This window comes from Nesoenas mayeri (assembly GCF_963082525.1).
Source record: "Nesoenas mayeri genome assembly, chromosome: 1".
Taxonomy (NCBI): Eukaryota; Metazoa; Chordata; class Aves; order Columbiformes; family Columbidae; genus Nesoenas; species Nesoenas mayeri.
In genome coordinates, this window is record NC_137541.1 from 50,981,913 (window position 1) to 50,997,226 (window position 15,314).

Sequence of the window (15,314 nt, forward strand, 5' to 3'; positions counted from 1 at the left end):
GATGGTGGAAACCGAGCATTACCCTTCTGTTTATTGTTGCAGATCTCATCTCAGGCTGTTAGATGGGGCACCAGCCAAATAAATGACTTTTTTTTGGTGGGGGAGGGCCCCAGCAACTTCAGGTTATGTGCAGACTGTTTCAAACTGAAATACACCAGTCATGGGAGACTTAGAAGCTCAGTCAAACAAAACCAAGTAAATTTGCAACAACACACCGGCAGGCACAGAAAGGTCTCTCTGTGTGTGAAAGCTTAAGGTGACCCTACCTCTGAAATTGCTATCGCATCTCCCCAGCATAAGCCTACATTTGAAAGGGTTAAGTGATTCATGAAGTATTTTGACTAAGACAAAGTAACTACCTTACATGCTATTAGCCCATAGCAGTAACTATAGTGTGAACATAGCAGGAGATGAAATCAAAGTGACTAATAGCTTTTCTTTGTGGATGTGTCAGGAGCGTTTCCAGCCGTGTATATCTTCCTGCAATCGGAGGTGGCATTAAATAGCATTCTCTCCTTATTCCCAGACTGCACTTTACATGAATCCTGGCCAGCTTCTCTTTGTCCAACAGCTCCACCCATTGAGGCTCTCACTCACTCACTCACCCACAGAAATGGATCTGAGCTGAGTCATGGATCACAAAGTTTGCCAGACATGCATCCAGGCCTCAGCCTTCTAAGCACTTTCTCCCTTAAATCACCTTAAAGCCAGGTCCTATGAAAGACCTTTTACTAATCTACTCCAAAAAGCACAGGACACCAGGCAATTTAAGAATGTTTAAGAAATCTATAAATACTTATACAAGGACTTTTTGCTGTGGAAATGCCATTTGTAGCACTTGTTGTCTTAAGCAGTAAACAAATATGCTCATAAAGAGGTTTCATTTTAAATCCACCTGCAAGGCAGCTACAAATAGAGCTGGAACATGTTCTGCTGAAGAGGAAGGAGTGATTGCTCTTGCTGCTTGAGAGAAGCAAGGCTAAAAACTGATAGAGTGGCCAACTTCTCTAGGAGAAAGAACAGGGATGAATGCTTCATTCTCTCAAGTGAGAGTCCCAGAGTCAAATTAGTTAAAACAGTGAATGAAAAGGAAAATAAATCTTCTCATAGAATCATTTCAATTGGAAGAGACCCTCAGGATCATCGAGTCCAACCATAACCTAACTCTAGCACTAAACCATGTCCCTAAGAACCTCATCACTAGCTATTTGGCAGAAGAGACCAACACCCTCCATGCTACAACCTCCTTTCAGGTAGTTGCAGACAGCGATCAGGTCTCCCTTCAGCCTCCTTTTCTCCAGGCTAAACAGCCCCAGTTCTCTCAGCTGCTCCTCATCAGACTTGTGCTCCAGACCTCTCACCAGCTTCACCACTCTCCTCTGAACTCTCTCTAGTACCTCAATGTCCTTCTTATGATGAGATGCCCAAAACTGAACACAGGATTCAAGGTGGGGCCTCACCAGTGCCGAGTACAGGGGCACGATCACTTCCTTGGTTCTTCTGCCCACACTATTCCTGATACACAGAAATAACTTCTCCCACATCTACTCGACACTGAACACTCTGCCCATATAACATGGAGTGTATAAGAACAGAGTGAGCTCTGACAAACAACCAGGAATAAAATATTGCCTGGGTGTAAATCCACACCAATGACTAAAGCCCTGTGCAGGTATTCATGGCCCACAAAGCAATTCCATCAGTTCTGAGGCCAGAAGCAATATAACCATACCTGTGAAGCATCAAGCTCACACTAAAAGACCTTCCTCTGCCCTCACAAAATGAGAACATTGTGTCAGACATTCAGCAGTCATGGTGTCAGTTTTATTACTGAGATGGAGAGACGTGTGAAAGGAATGATCCCATACTGAAAGGCAGAAAAAAATAATTCATTTGCATCTCTGTGTTTAATCTGGACTTGACAGGCTCTTCCACATTGAAAAGAAACACAATGGAGAAAATTATTTTTCTAAGGTAATAGGAAACTTCAGTCCCTGAACAGTAACTTGTAACAATGAATGGCCCTAGGCGACTGATAAATGCTATTTTTTAGTAGAAAAACTATTCTACTATTTTGTCTCACTCTAAATCACTTCTGATTGACAATTGTTTCACAAAGGGTCTCGTTTTCATTTCAAATAAGCAAGAACTTATCTTTACTGAAAAACAATAGCAAAAATTAACTTACTGTTTGGATATCTACACCTGATAAGGGTCTTCGTCAGTTCTATATTTAGCAAAAGGCATAAATGAGTATCAAGGCAGGTTAGATGTCTTATGTGCTTCCTCTCGTTATCCTGCCTCCACATTTGTCCAGACTGGAAAATGACTGGATTGCACCAGGGTTATCCCTGATCAGAAAAGAGACGTTGCTGTGTATAAAGGAAGCAGCTGTGGAGCTCACCATGAACCATGAGTTTGGAAAGATCTTTATGTCCCACAGCCCAGATTCAGCCACAGTGACCAAAACCATCCATGACTTTACCATACATGCCAAGCTACCAAACCCTGGCAGTGACTCCTAAAAACTTAATGCCAGTACCCCTCTACTTCTCAGTATGTGTCATGCAGAGATTAAACTGTCTTCAGTTTTCTCATGAGCATAGTAAAAGACCTGTGACTCAGTTTTCAGACTTATCATTTAAAAAAAAACCCACATTTTTGCATATGTAATCCAGAGATTTGTATGCAAACATTTTTTTCTCATAGTTCTCTGTTTGTACTACACAGTGTTACTAACTTTTAGCTGTTTTTTTTAACACCACCTAAATAAATGTATGCATGAAGACAATTATTACCTTATTTTTTTTTTGTGAATGACATGATTATTCTGAAGTATCCTTCATATATGCTTACCCTTGCTTTGTATTCTTCTCAAGGCATCAGTATTTGGCCACTGTCAGAGACAGAGTAGACATTTGGTCTGTGCAGTACAGCTGCTCTTTTGTTCATTTTTAAAAACAGAGCTTGAAAACAAATTCTGTATAAATTTCTCTTTGATTTTTGTTGTCTTTGAGAGCAAATGTTTAGGCTTCATCACATTTCTAGCTATGTAAGTATATTTTTTTTTCTGAAGAGAGGAATTTAACACATTCTCCAATATTGTGTAGATATAGTGCTGACTCCACCATGAAAACTGCGGTGTCAGAACCACTGTTGAGGGAGCAGTAACAACTTTCCTCTCAGCAGTATGAAAATAGAAACAGTTTTGTGCTGCTGCAAATTTCAACATAGCTGGGAAATAAGAAATAATATTGTTTAGATCAGCATAAAATTCATTCTTCAGTATGCAGCCAGCTCTACATAAAAATAAGGAGAAATATAAGCAAAAATGAGCATTTACTTGAATCGGGTGTTTAGCAACCACACAAACATGCAGCTTGAAGCACTGTTGACAAATATTTTTCTCTCAGGGCAACTTGCATTTTTCCAGACACTTTCTAGCAGAAGGTGGTGTGTCTAAAATCAGACATACTGATACAAAGGTTCTGTGCTCACTGGTTTTAAAAAGAAGGTATAACTCTTCACCAGCAGAGTTTAGTCATTGATATGGTGAACTGATTATTGCACAAACAATCCAATTGCTTTTGAGTGATTGTACACATAGTAAGGAAGACACCACTTTAGTAGTTATTTTCAGCTGGGGTAAATGCATGATGTTAGTGGCTATTTATCCAGAAAATCATATGGGTAACTCAGTTTGCAAACAGAATTAAATATAACCATTTTAAAATACAGTGACCTTCATATACAAGTCTTTTTCCTAATGCTGTAAGCATGATTCGAATGTCATTTCCATTTATGTATTTATTTGTTTTTTCATTTTTCTCCTAGTTCATGGTTTGGTGTGTCTGGTAAATGTGCAGTGATATGAGATTTTAACTACAGATGTTAAGCATTGTTTACTTCTACAACATTTGCCTTAAGTATTTTACATCCTTGCCAGTCCCACTTTTTCATTTGCACTAAGCTTTTTAATAATCATTCTAATACTCTCCAGTGTCTCCATTGCTCGAATTCTTCTCACAGAGTAGTTGTGATCGTCACACAGTTATATTCCATGCCTAATGCTTTGTTGCCATCTGTTGACCAATATAGCAGTTGTAGTACTAAGACAAGACACTTAACAACATAAAAAAATCTGTGGAAGATTTTATGATTGTAAATCTCAATTTTGTATTCACTTCTTTTTCTCTGTCTAGGAAAGTAATCTAAAAATCTTAATATTTATCCTTAACATTTATAAATTAAAAGACAAAGTATTAGGCTTTCAAAGATCTTCAAAGGCTACCTAAGGAGGGTGTCTAAAGGCTAAAATAAATTTGAAATACTTTGAGAACTAAATAGTAAGGGAAACATATTGGACAGAATCACCTATCTTGCTCTAATGTTACATTTTTCAGTTTCAAAAGGTGTCTAAAGGGATCAAGATAATATTGCTGCAGAAAAAAATGAAAATAAAAAGGGGTCAAAGTGTTTATTATGTGATTCATTATTCATGTTTTTTTGGATCACTTTCAGTTTAAACATATGTACAGACAAAAAAGTAGCATGTTTGTGTAGGATAGTATTTCAGCTGGATTTAAAATGGTTCAAGAGTTACTTTTATCAGGATGTATAGTATCAGCACAGGCAGGAGGGCCTTCAGGACTGCTTCACTTGGCATCTAAAAAGTATATTTACCTCTAAATGACAGCGTGTATAAAATAGAGTATGTATACATTTTTTTTGCTTCAAAGGAGATTTGTAGGATTAACTTCAGAAATACAGGAAAGGCTTAAAAAATTCTGATCATGAGCACGATGTATAAAAAAGGATTGTTTTTATATAAAGTGATTTTAAACCAAAGTATTTTAAATAATTCATACACATAAGTCTATTAAAAAAAAACCAAACCAAACCAAACAACAACTTTTATATGTTTTTAAATACATAAAAATATGTATGGATTGGCTCTGTCAGTATTAATAAAAATGAGAATGCTTTGTATTCATACATCAATACACAAACTAAAACTCAGTGGCTTAAACATTGACTTGTGGTGCTGACTTCAAGAACTTACATGGATATAAGAATTTTATGCAGACTGTATTTAGTGACTCACCTTTGAATCATCCAGTTCCAGCTTTTTCAGAGACTTTCTGACATAGTCTATGAAGGAGGATGATTTGGAGAAAGTTTTACCAACATGTCGATCACTGCAAATACAACATTGAGATGCAGGCTTTTGTATATCCAGCAACTGAAATTTACACATTTTTTATTCCCTTTAATTAAATATTTACTTCAGGAAAAAAAATGAGCTATGATTGCCAAGTTAGCAACAACTTTCCTTTCTCCCTCTTTTACTTAAAACAAGCTAGATAATATTTGAAGAAGTGTCTAGATACAGCAACTGTACAATTGTACTATGGTTGTAGTACAGTTATTATTTTACCTAAAAATTGGAGAGTTCGAAGTTTCTTTTTAATTTCTCCCTAGTATTTTTATTTCCGTACATGAATGACAAAATTCTTGTTTCCACTGACAGATATTTCCTTCTATGTTTCTATAATACTTCTGTAATGCCGCTGTAATTTATTTACTATCAACCTCTGGACTGAGCAAATGTCAAGTTGGAGTAAAATTTCACTTGTGTTTGTTACATTGTGTTGTTATCCTCACTACTTTTATTTCACTAAGTGATGCTACAGTTTTCCCCTGTTTACAACTAAATGGCCTGCTTTTGAAGCCAGCAAAAATGTAGATTGTTTCAGAAAACATGATAAAATAATGCATGAAAACTAAAAAAAACACATAGGAAGACTGAATCCTAACAGGCCACTTACATTTGTTCTCTGTGTTTAAAATATCTTGGAGAAACAAGACGTAACTTCATGTTAGTCTGGATTTGCTTTCTTGACTGTGTTTTAACTTAATTCCTCTTCCAGCTGTGCAGTGCAGGAGTAACTTTTTCAGCTACAGTAGCTGTTTGTGAGTATTCAATTACTTAAGAGGAAATACACTTTCTCCCTAGTGAAATACTAAATAGAAATATTGTGGGTAGAAATTTCCCCCCTCTTTATTCTCAGTAAAACTCCTTTCTCTTTATTTGAGCATCAGGATTAACATCTACTGACGTCAACAGAGACTTTTCCTCAGTGGCAACTCTAATCTCTTTAGCTGGCAGGGTTGCCCACTCACTGAGTATCAAAAGTCACATTTATTTTAAAGAAAGAATTTATTTCTCTAGTCATACTTAATACTCAGACTTACCTAAACATTCAGGCTGATGCCGTCTGAAAATCTGTTAATGATTATGCCATTATGTCATTCTTTAGAAGATCGGCATCTGCCTCCTAATCACAGGCTACTTGGAGGGATGGCATTGTCTGGGCCTGGATAGGATGGAGGTAACTTCATAGTGCTCTGCTTTGGATTTGTGACTAAACCAGGGCTGGTAACATACCGATGTTTAAGCTATTGCCGCACAGTGATTGTGCAGTATCGAGGCCTTCTCTGTTTCTCCCTCTGCTCTCCAGGGAGTAGGCTGGGGGTACACAACTGGAGGGGTAGGTAGGTTGACAGGGAGTCTTTCCAAGGTAGCTATTGCTTTTATTTAAAAAGTAAGTGGGTGAAAGGTCTGGAGCACAAGTCTGATCAGGAGCAGTGGAGGGAACTGGGGCTGTATAGCCTGGAGAAAAGGAGGCTGAGGAGAGACCTTATCGCTGTCTGCAACTACCTGAAAGGAGGTTGTAATGTGGAGGGTGTTGGTCTCTTCTCCCAAGTAGCAAGTGGTAGGACAAGAGGAAATGGTCTCAATTTGCGCCAGGGGAGGTTTAGATTGTATATTAGGAAAAAAATTTTCACAGAAAGGGTTGTCAGGCATTGGAATAGGCTGCCCAGGGAAGTGGTGGAGTCACCATTAAAAGATGCATAGATGAGGTTCTTAGGGACATGGGTTAGTGACAGTGTTAATTGTTGAACTCAAGGATCTTGAGGGTCTCTTCTAACCAAAATGTTTCTATGATTCTATAATCTTAATTACTTCCTCCAAATTATACTTCCTTTTCCAAATGAAATGTATTATCATCTTTCTCACACTTTTTATTTTCTTTACAACTTAGTCGCCATTATTTTATATGCGATATTTTATACAATTTAAAAATAAACAAATCTGTGTTCTTTCAGGAGTGTGACCTTCTGAAGGGTAAGCTGTCTGGCTCTACATTCAGCAAAAGATCTGCGAGTATCTGCATTAGCAGTTTTTTTAGATCAGGAGTATACTTCTGAAGAAAATTTTCTGTTTTTCCCTCCCTCTCACGCTTTGGTTGACACTGTGGAATAAGATCAGAGCTCAAAAAATGGGTTCTTTTCAAATTAAATTGAACTCCAAGGTGTACTTCTGGATATGCCCCAAGCATTCTGGATGCACTCCAAGAATTAACAAGCATACATCCCATAGAATAATAGAAAATCTAATCCAAGTACAACTCCAGAAAAAGAAGATAGTGCAGAAGTCAGGTCCTCAGTAGCGGCTCTCCAAATCCCACCCTATGAGGGCACAGTACTTGCCAGCATAGGCACAAGCAGTAAGTAGCTCTTCACAGAGATGCTGGCCATTGGGTTTTTAGCAGTTTTTCTCTGGAAAAATGGAAATGTCTGTTTGTCTTCTTCACTATTAAAGCTGCCAGAACCTCTGCATAACAGGGTAGCCCAGGACCAGGCTGACTTTTTAGTGAATTTGCAATGGGTTCTCTGGTGAAGATATGGTTTATACATGTTTCCAGTACAAAAGGATCTATTTCAGCTATGGGTAAAGGAAGGGCAATACATTTGAGATGTGGATTTAGGATGAATAAATGTTTCTTGCATTTTAATATCAATATGTACATACCGACTGATTTTTACACTCTTCTGCTTTCTAATAAATACCTTCTCTATAGAATAGAGGTGGCAGAGAATCAGATCTTTAGTTTGTTACCTGTGAATTCAGAGCTTCTTACCTTTTGGAGACACCATACATTTCTTCTATAATAACCTGAAGAACAGCTCGATAAAACAATGATTCTGTGGGCAGCTGCAAAAAAATTTTACAGTAGCAAGGATTTAAAATTGGCATTGAAATGAATATCAGAGTAACAAAAAGAGTATTGGCATTCTCAGCCTCTTATTGGCTTGTATTCTTTACAATCAGTTATAACAGGTTTAAAAGTACAATTTACTAGTCTTTCTGTATCCAGTTAAAATTATGGTTTGGGGTCAGATTCTAACATAACCATGAATGAAAGAAAAACAACGAAACCCATACTCTGAAGTAAAAGTCTAAAGGTTGGCAGATGGAAAAAGAACAGAGGAAAAATCTACGGATCATGATCCAAATTCTACTATGCAAAATAAATCTAACAATTTACTTAACCTGTTTTGAAGGCAAAATGCATAATTTCTTAGCTTAATCATCATACACTGTAGTCTGAATCATACAGAAGATACTATGCTCATAAAACTAGAATACACTGAAAACTTCATACCTTTGTGTATGACAGATCTGTTTCATAAAAATAGTTAATGCTTGCCAATTAAAAATTCACAGTAAAAGGCATTTACAGTAAAAGGCTACTGGGGTCAGTGGACTTACATATGGAAACAAGAGGTCTCTCAGACTTGCCTTTTAAATATTTGCACAGTTGGTGTCCACCATCCCCGAAAGGATAACTTGCACACCAATAATTCAAAGTATTCACCGGGGAAAAATATAGAGGGATTAAAAATGAGAATGATGATGTTTCTAACAGGTTCAAGCCTTTGTCATAACAATTTCTATTTTTACATTAGTTGATAAAACACTGGGAGAGTGATCCAAACCAGGGATATCAGAAGGACATTTGTACTGAATTTATGTATTAGCTTAAAGACAGCAAAAGACATTAAGAAGGGTAGTTTAATGCCTTAAACTGTACTTTTTTTTTACAGACTTTTAATTGTCAAAAGAAAACAGATTCACTAAGTACAATCACAGCAATAAAAATGTGATTGCATGATGACACATGCTATCTATCAGGATTTGATATAGTATATGCTAGTATTTTAGATTCCAGAAATGCAGAAGTTCAATAAAAGGTCATGGATTAAAAGCATTCAAGGGGGGAAAACACATTTTATCTTAGAATGGCTAAAATAAACAATACTACTTACCATTTGGCCAACTGCAACTCGCTCCAAAGCCTTTAAGAGTGAAGGAATTAAATTGCTGATATGTTTATTTTTTATCAGAACATTTAATAAACACGTTGTATAAAAGTCAGAGGAGATGACATTTTAAAAGATTAATAGTGTGACATAACATGATCTTGCACACTTTAAAGTGTTAATACCTTTAGGGACTCATAATCAGCTCACTCCTGTTACTTTGGTTTATTTATAGGAGAAGCAATGATAACCAACTGTATGGAAACAGATGCATGAAAAATTTGTTTGTTTTTCTTAGTATTGTAAAAGAATTGCAGAGGATTACTTTTTATGAAAGTGCTAAAAAGAAATGCATTTTCCTTGAGTCTGTTCCTAACAAAATATAAATAATTCACTTTGCATATTCAACCACGTCTTTAAATACTTTTAGTCCCTGGTATTCAGACAAACTGAGCTTCCATATGTAAAGTCAAATAAAATATAAACTTCAGAGGGACTGCAATTTAAGACGCTTGTTCATTATCTTTCACTAGATTCTTTACACCATAAATCCTGATGTAGGTATGAGAGTACTTGATTTTTATGATCCATGGTGACAAAGAATGACAATTAGAAGTGTGAAATATTTTAACTACAGTTGAACAGATACTGTACCTACAAAAATTTCAACTGAGTATTAAAGATAGTAGTATAAATGAAGATAAAAATTCAATTATCTGACACTACAACAAATTAGATAGCAAACCAAAAATGCCTCGCCACTGATGGGTCATCGTCACCTTTATTTCCCAGACTCCACTACAGTCAACAGGACTGCTTGTCTCTGAATGACCCACTTCTTCTCCTCCTAGTTTTAGAACTGATCTTGTATTTCAGACTGATCCTCAGACACGGTCCAAGTAGTTGCAGTTCCACCATTTTATCACTTTGCCCAACTCTCAGATTTGACTTCTGCTGTAGAAGCTATAGCTCTCATGCTAGCATATATCTGCTGCTGCTTAGAAGATGGATGTGAATTCTAACATGTGATGTAGGGGCCTGAAACTAAAACTCTTGTCCAGAACCTTTAGTCCTTGGAACTTTAACCAATTTGAATGATATGTAATAATGAACATCAGTAATAATGCTGAGTGTCATTGATCAGCAGACTCAGTTTGCCCTACTCAACCATTCCTACTAGGAAGATGAGTGCCTGGCAGCACTGCGTTTTCTCCCGTGTGCCTCTGAGAAGGCAAGGAAAATCCTAGTCCTGAAAAATGCAAAGAGAGGGTTACAAACATAAGAACAGTAGGTGTATCTGGTAACACAGGAGAACTCTGCCTTTCATGAATGTTTTAACTAAAAAAGTTTTTAACTGCCAATTTTCTGTGATTTCTCTGAAATCTAAAATAGATGTATATGGCAACATCAGTACTGTCTCTTGGGGGCCATTTACTTACAAAATTTATCTTCCTACCATTGTTGAAAAACAGCCTGAACTTTTCCTTTCCAAAAGAAATGGAATGGGAAAGGAAATAGCTAATGTGTCAGCTGAGGAAGAATTGGTGTTTTAAGACACTGACAAGAAAAAGAGAAAAGGCAAATCCCTGTTAGAAAGAACTTCTTATGATAAGTTTTACAGTGACATCTCTAAAATGAACAATTTTTGTCTTGTACCTTGCCAAGCGTCACACCTTTCAGCCTTATGAATACTAAATAACTGGTGTCTTATACTTTCTCCTGACAGCATTTAATTATCATGTTGGTTCAAGTTTACATAACCTTGATGCATTAGCCTATACCGAGTCTTCAGTCTACACTATTCTCCATAATGAAGGTACAAAGGCAGCAGCAGGGGCTAGCCAGAACCTGATGTGATTCATCTTGATACTAGAAATTAAAAATTAATAGAGGAAAGGAATAGTGGTCTTCTAACTGAAACAGTGGATGAAATTTTCAGTACCTATCTGTTTTTTCCAATTAGACACCAGTTCATCATCCTGCCTTGATGAGGTTAGGTCTTTAAAAGCACTTCATCTCTTGGTGCAATGTTAAAAAGATATTTCCAGGCCCTTAAGCCACATGGATATTAGAGCTCCTCTAGTTTTTGGAATAGGTAGGTTTGTTTAGGTTTTAAACAGTCAGAACATTCAATATTATGAATCATGAAGGTGTTGGGGGAGTTACTGATTGCAATCCTTCTACAATTACCTTGTTTCCCCCTAAATCCTTGGCTAGGAACTATTACCCTGAGGGGTTACCTTGTTTAGGATTTTACAAAGGTTTGGCCTTTCTGTCCACTCTTAAAATACGTTTCTGTCAATACTCATTTTTTCATGCCTTCAGCAAGTATAAAATATATAAAGCTGGAAGGTCAAGACTATTTTTTTTAGATATAATTCATCAGGCTTACAACATTAATGATGTTATTCTGTAGAGTCTTGGATTAAAGTCATGGCTTTAGGATTAGAAGCCAAAAACAATGAATCCTATAACATCTGGATAAAGCTCTTAGTAAGAAAAAGAAAAGAAAGGGAATCATACCAAGCACGCGGACATTCTAGCATTGTGACCACAGCACCAGCCTGTGTCCTTCAAGTACTGACACATGGGAAATCCCCACACTTCCTCTGGGCGATCTGCAAAATGAAGGAAAAAAAAACAGTCACAGCTTTCAGGGGCTATTTTTCTTTCTTACAGAATACACAATGTATTGGGCAAGATGAACAGTAGTTAATGGTAGCAGAACTGCTTAAATGTTCTAGTCCAGTAACAAGCACTGTGGTAGTGTAATAAAAAACATTTTTCCCCAGATGTTTTGTGTTTATGTTGAATTTCTGATAATTTCACATTTTCCAAAACATTTTTAAGTGAGTGGCTTTTATGAAAATCCACTGAAAAAATCTTCCAAGGGACAAGTTTCCAAATCCTCATGGCGCCCCATGTCATGCCATGAGTCACAAGATGTAAGCTGGGCAGCTGTTCAATATAGCAGGACTTCAGTATCACTTCTCATTGGGTTCTTCTATCATAAACATCTTTTAAACATCACACAGAACAATGTGTATTTGTTTATTCCAGTTTTGAAGGCCTGTGCTTTGCTGCAAGGCAGAATGTTTGTTTTCCAGAAAAGAGCAGCTGCAAAGTCTCTTGCTGTTTCTTCCTAACACCAAGAAGCATTTGCATCACAATCTGTGCTTGGTTTGTTTCATTATCATTAATATTTTGAATAACAACACAATTCTTCATGTTTAACACTCATGTAAATGTGGAAAAACTAAAGTACGGGGATTACTTAATAGATGTTCATAGTATCCAGTTTTCAAAGGAAGAAAAACTCTACAATGTTTTGAACTTTCCTTAGCTCTTTTGTAAGCTGATTATTTAGAACACTGAATAAGAAGTTTAAAGTAAAAAAAAAAAGAAACAAAATCAAATTGGCTAGCATCCTGGCTTTTTAACATAGAAAGATGAACTGAGGGTATTTCAAGATAAATCCATGTAATGGGGTTAAAGAAAGGACAGCAGAAATACGACTCTTCAAATTTACCAAAGGACTGAAGTACACACATGTAAGGAGAATTCATTTTGTGAAAGCTAAGCAAAGAAAAACTATAAAGGATATGATCCTTCTCCCACAGCAAAAATGCTCGGTTTTCTGTAGCAGTCCCCAGTCTTTGCTGCTCTCTAGACAGCAAGAGCAAGCAGGTCTTCTGCAGACAAGCTCATGCTTTGCTCTCCTTTTAGCCCTGAGAAATGTCAGAGGCTCTTAGGGGATGAATACCGGTTTGAGGGCCATGATTTAAGAGTAGGATTTTAATTTTGGCTAATTAGCAGAAAGAGAAAGAAAAGAAAATTCCTTTAGATATAAAGATAAAATTTGATAATATATATATATATATACACTACATACATATTGCAACTGGCTTCAGCACTAGGAATGTACTAAGAATTTGTAAGTGCCTCATGACAAGCTCTGAAACTTTAATTAACTTCAAGTCTAATTATTGAGTACATGGAATAAAACTGAGTATTTCTACTGCAGGGATGGTAATAAGAATTCATTATTTTTTTTTTTCCAAGTGAAACAATCAAAGGCCATGGTTTCTATTGTATGATTCACACTAATAAGTCTTTCTAATATATATGCTACAATATTTCAAAATAAAAATTTGCAGGCTGAGTTAGAAAGCTGAAATCATTGGTCTTTTCAAGTAATTCCTTCTAATTTACACCCTGTTCTCCAGGCACACTTATCATCTATGCAAGTGAAAGTTGCTTCCTGCTGAGCTACAATCTCAATATTAGTGCACTGTACTCATGCATAATTCTGAGGAATTTATGATACCTTTGAAAAAGTACTGTCTTCATTTAAATTATTGAACCTGTAAAGTAGGAGAAAAAGAGAGGGAAACTAATATGTAGATTTTTTTTTTGTATATCCAAAGTTGACCACGTATCTACAATACTGCCTTGAGTTCTATTTAGTTTTCCATATCCAGGCCACTCTCAATCATGCTGCTGATTATAAAAAAAGAAATTGTAGGATGAATATATTGCTATGAAGTTCATTTATTTATTAGCTTTATTTTAAAAACTGGTAATTCTTTTAATGCCTGCAACCATTTTCAGATATGTTTAATATTATATAGATCACAAATTACCATATTGTGCTTCTATCTGAAAACACAGCAGCTGTTCTGTATTGTATAAACCTCCAAAAACATTCCAGCAACATTTTAAGTATGGCTATTCTATGGAAGATTTGATAGCAAACAGCTTAAGTGTTCAACAGTGCATGAAGCAATCATGTTAGAATCCAATGCAGAGGAGCCAATCAGGCAGAATTCTCCTTTCCACAAAAAGTTAACAAAATGGGGAATTTTAGGTAATCATTTGATAAGCCGAACCAAAGCTATGCTTGGGTGTAGTTGTAGAACCTGTTAGTTAAATTGCTATGACCTTACTTCTAAACTAACCTCTTAAACAGACTATGTCACACATTTAATAAAATGAATTGCTGCAAATATTGCACCAAAACGAATCTTTGCAAAAAATAGTAATGTTGTTATGTTCTAGAACTAAATCTATTAATATAAACCAAACTGTAATTTAAACGCGAATCATTTCAGAGGAAGAAAAGAGGAAACAGGATAGATTTAAAGTAGCATCAAGACCAACGTGAAAAGTTGTATCCTAGTTCAGCTTTGTAGAACAGGCTGGTTCATTGGAAACTTAGGCAGATAAAATACTGATTAAGGTAGCTTGAAGATCTGTGCTGTTATTGTTTACTGTCCCCATAAACTGGATACTTCTGATAGGAGTGAGAAAACATACCCATCAGAATCACCCAGTTACACACAGCAAGGTAAGACAAAGTGTAGATTACAGAGAAATGTATAATGCTGAATAAATCAGAAAAGAACAATTCCAGCCATTAGCTGCCAAACAAATTCCTATCACTTCCCTCCGACTGAGTTTAGTAACATTCATAGTTTCATGGAAGAGTTGTTTAAATGTATATATTTAAACAAATTATTCCTGTCCTTATCATTGTTTCTTTCATAGTAAAGAACATTTTTCTGGTAGCCATAACATCTCATCTCCTAGAAAAGGAATTTAATAGGAACTTTCAAAAATGTCACCGATTTTTTCCTTTACCATTTTTTTATGTCTTTTGAAAAACAAAGGAACTTTACAGGTCTTTAAACATAGGCGGGAGAATCCTTTTAAATATTCACACACTTTAAGCAATCCTTGAATGGATTTACTAACTTGATGTGACCACATAGATGCGTCTCATGACTAACCCTTCAGCAGTTCATTTCTCACACTCCGCTAACATGCAGAAATGTTATGTTTTGAAGAGAATATACTATATGGAGAAGCTGTCTTTGGTTTATCACATACTGTGGAGGATATTAACACTTTGAGAAATAAAGTTATTATGATATTAAAATGTTAATATTAAGAATTTGAAATGTATTTCAAAATGGTATGAGTATTGTCAATAGTTCCTAATAATACCATTCAGTGAGTTATTATTGCAGCATAATATTGTCAGTTCTAAGTGCCTAACTGTATCTTTGTTTCTTACGACTTGAAATAAAAACACCTACTTCTACATTTATTTATGAAGTGTGATCCATATCAGCCCATGTAAAATA

The 15,314-nt window shown here is 36.1% G+C and overlaps 1 protein-coding gene across 1 annotated transcript in view; it reads right to left on the minus strand.

Annotated features, from left to right (window-relative positions):
- Positions 1-15,314, minus strand: part of METTL25 (methyltransferase like 25) — a gene marked incomplete at both ends in the record, with an annotated part of 63,718 nt that overhangs the window by 11,439 nt on the left and 36,965 nt on the right. The window contains 4 exons of the mRNA XM_080360097.1: positions 5,105-5,198; positions 7,986-8,059; positions 9,175-9,204; positions 11,692-11,786. Of these exons, the coding sequence (XP_080216223.1) occupies positions 5,105-5,198; positions 7,986-8,059; positions 9,175-9,204; positions 11,692-11,786 (293 nt within the window). The remainder of the gene's footprint in view (positions 1-5,104; positions 5,199-7,985; positions 8,060-9,174; positions 9,205-11,691; positions 11,787-15,314) is intronic.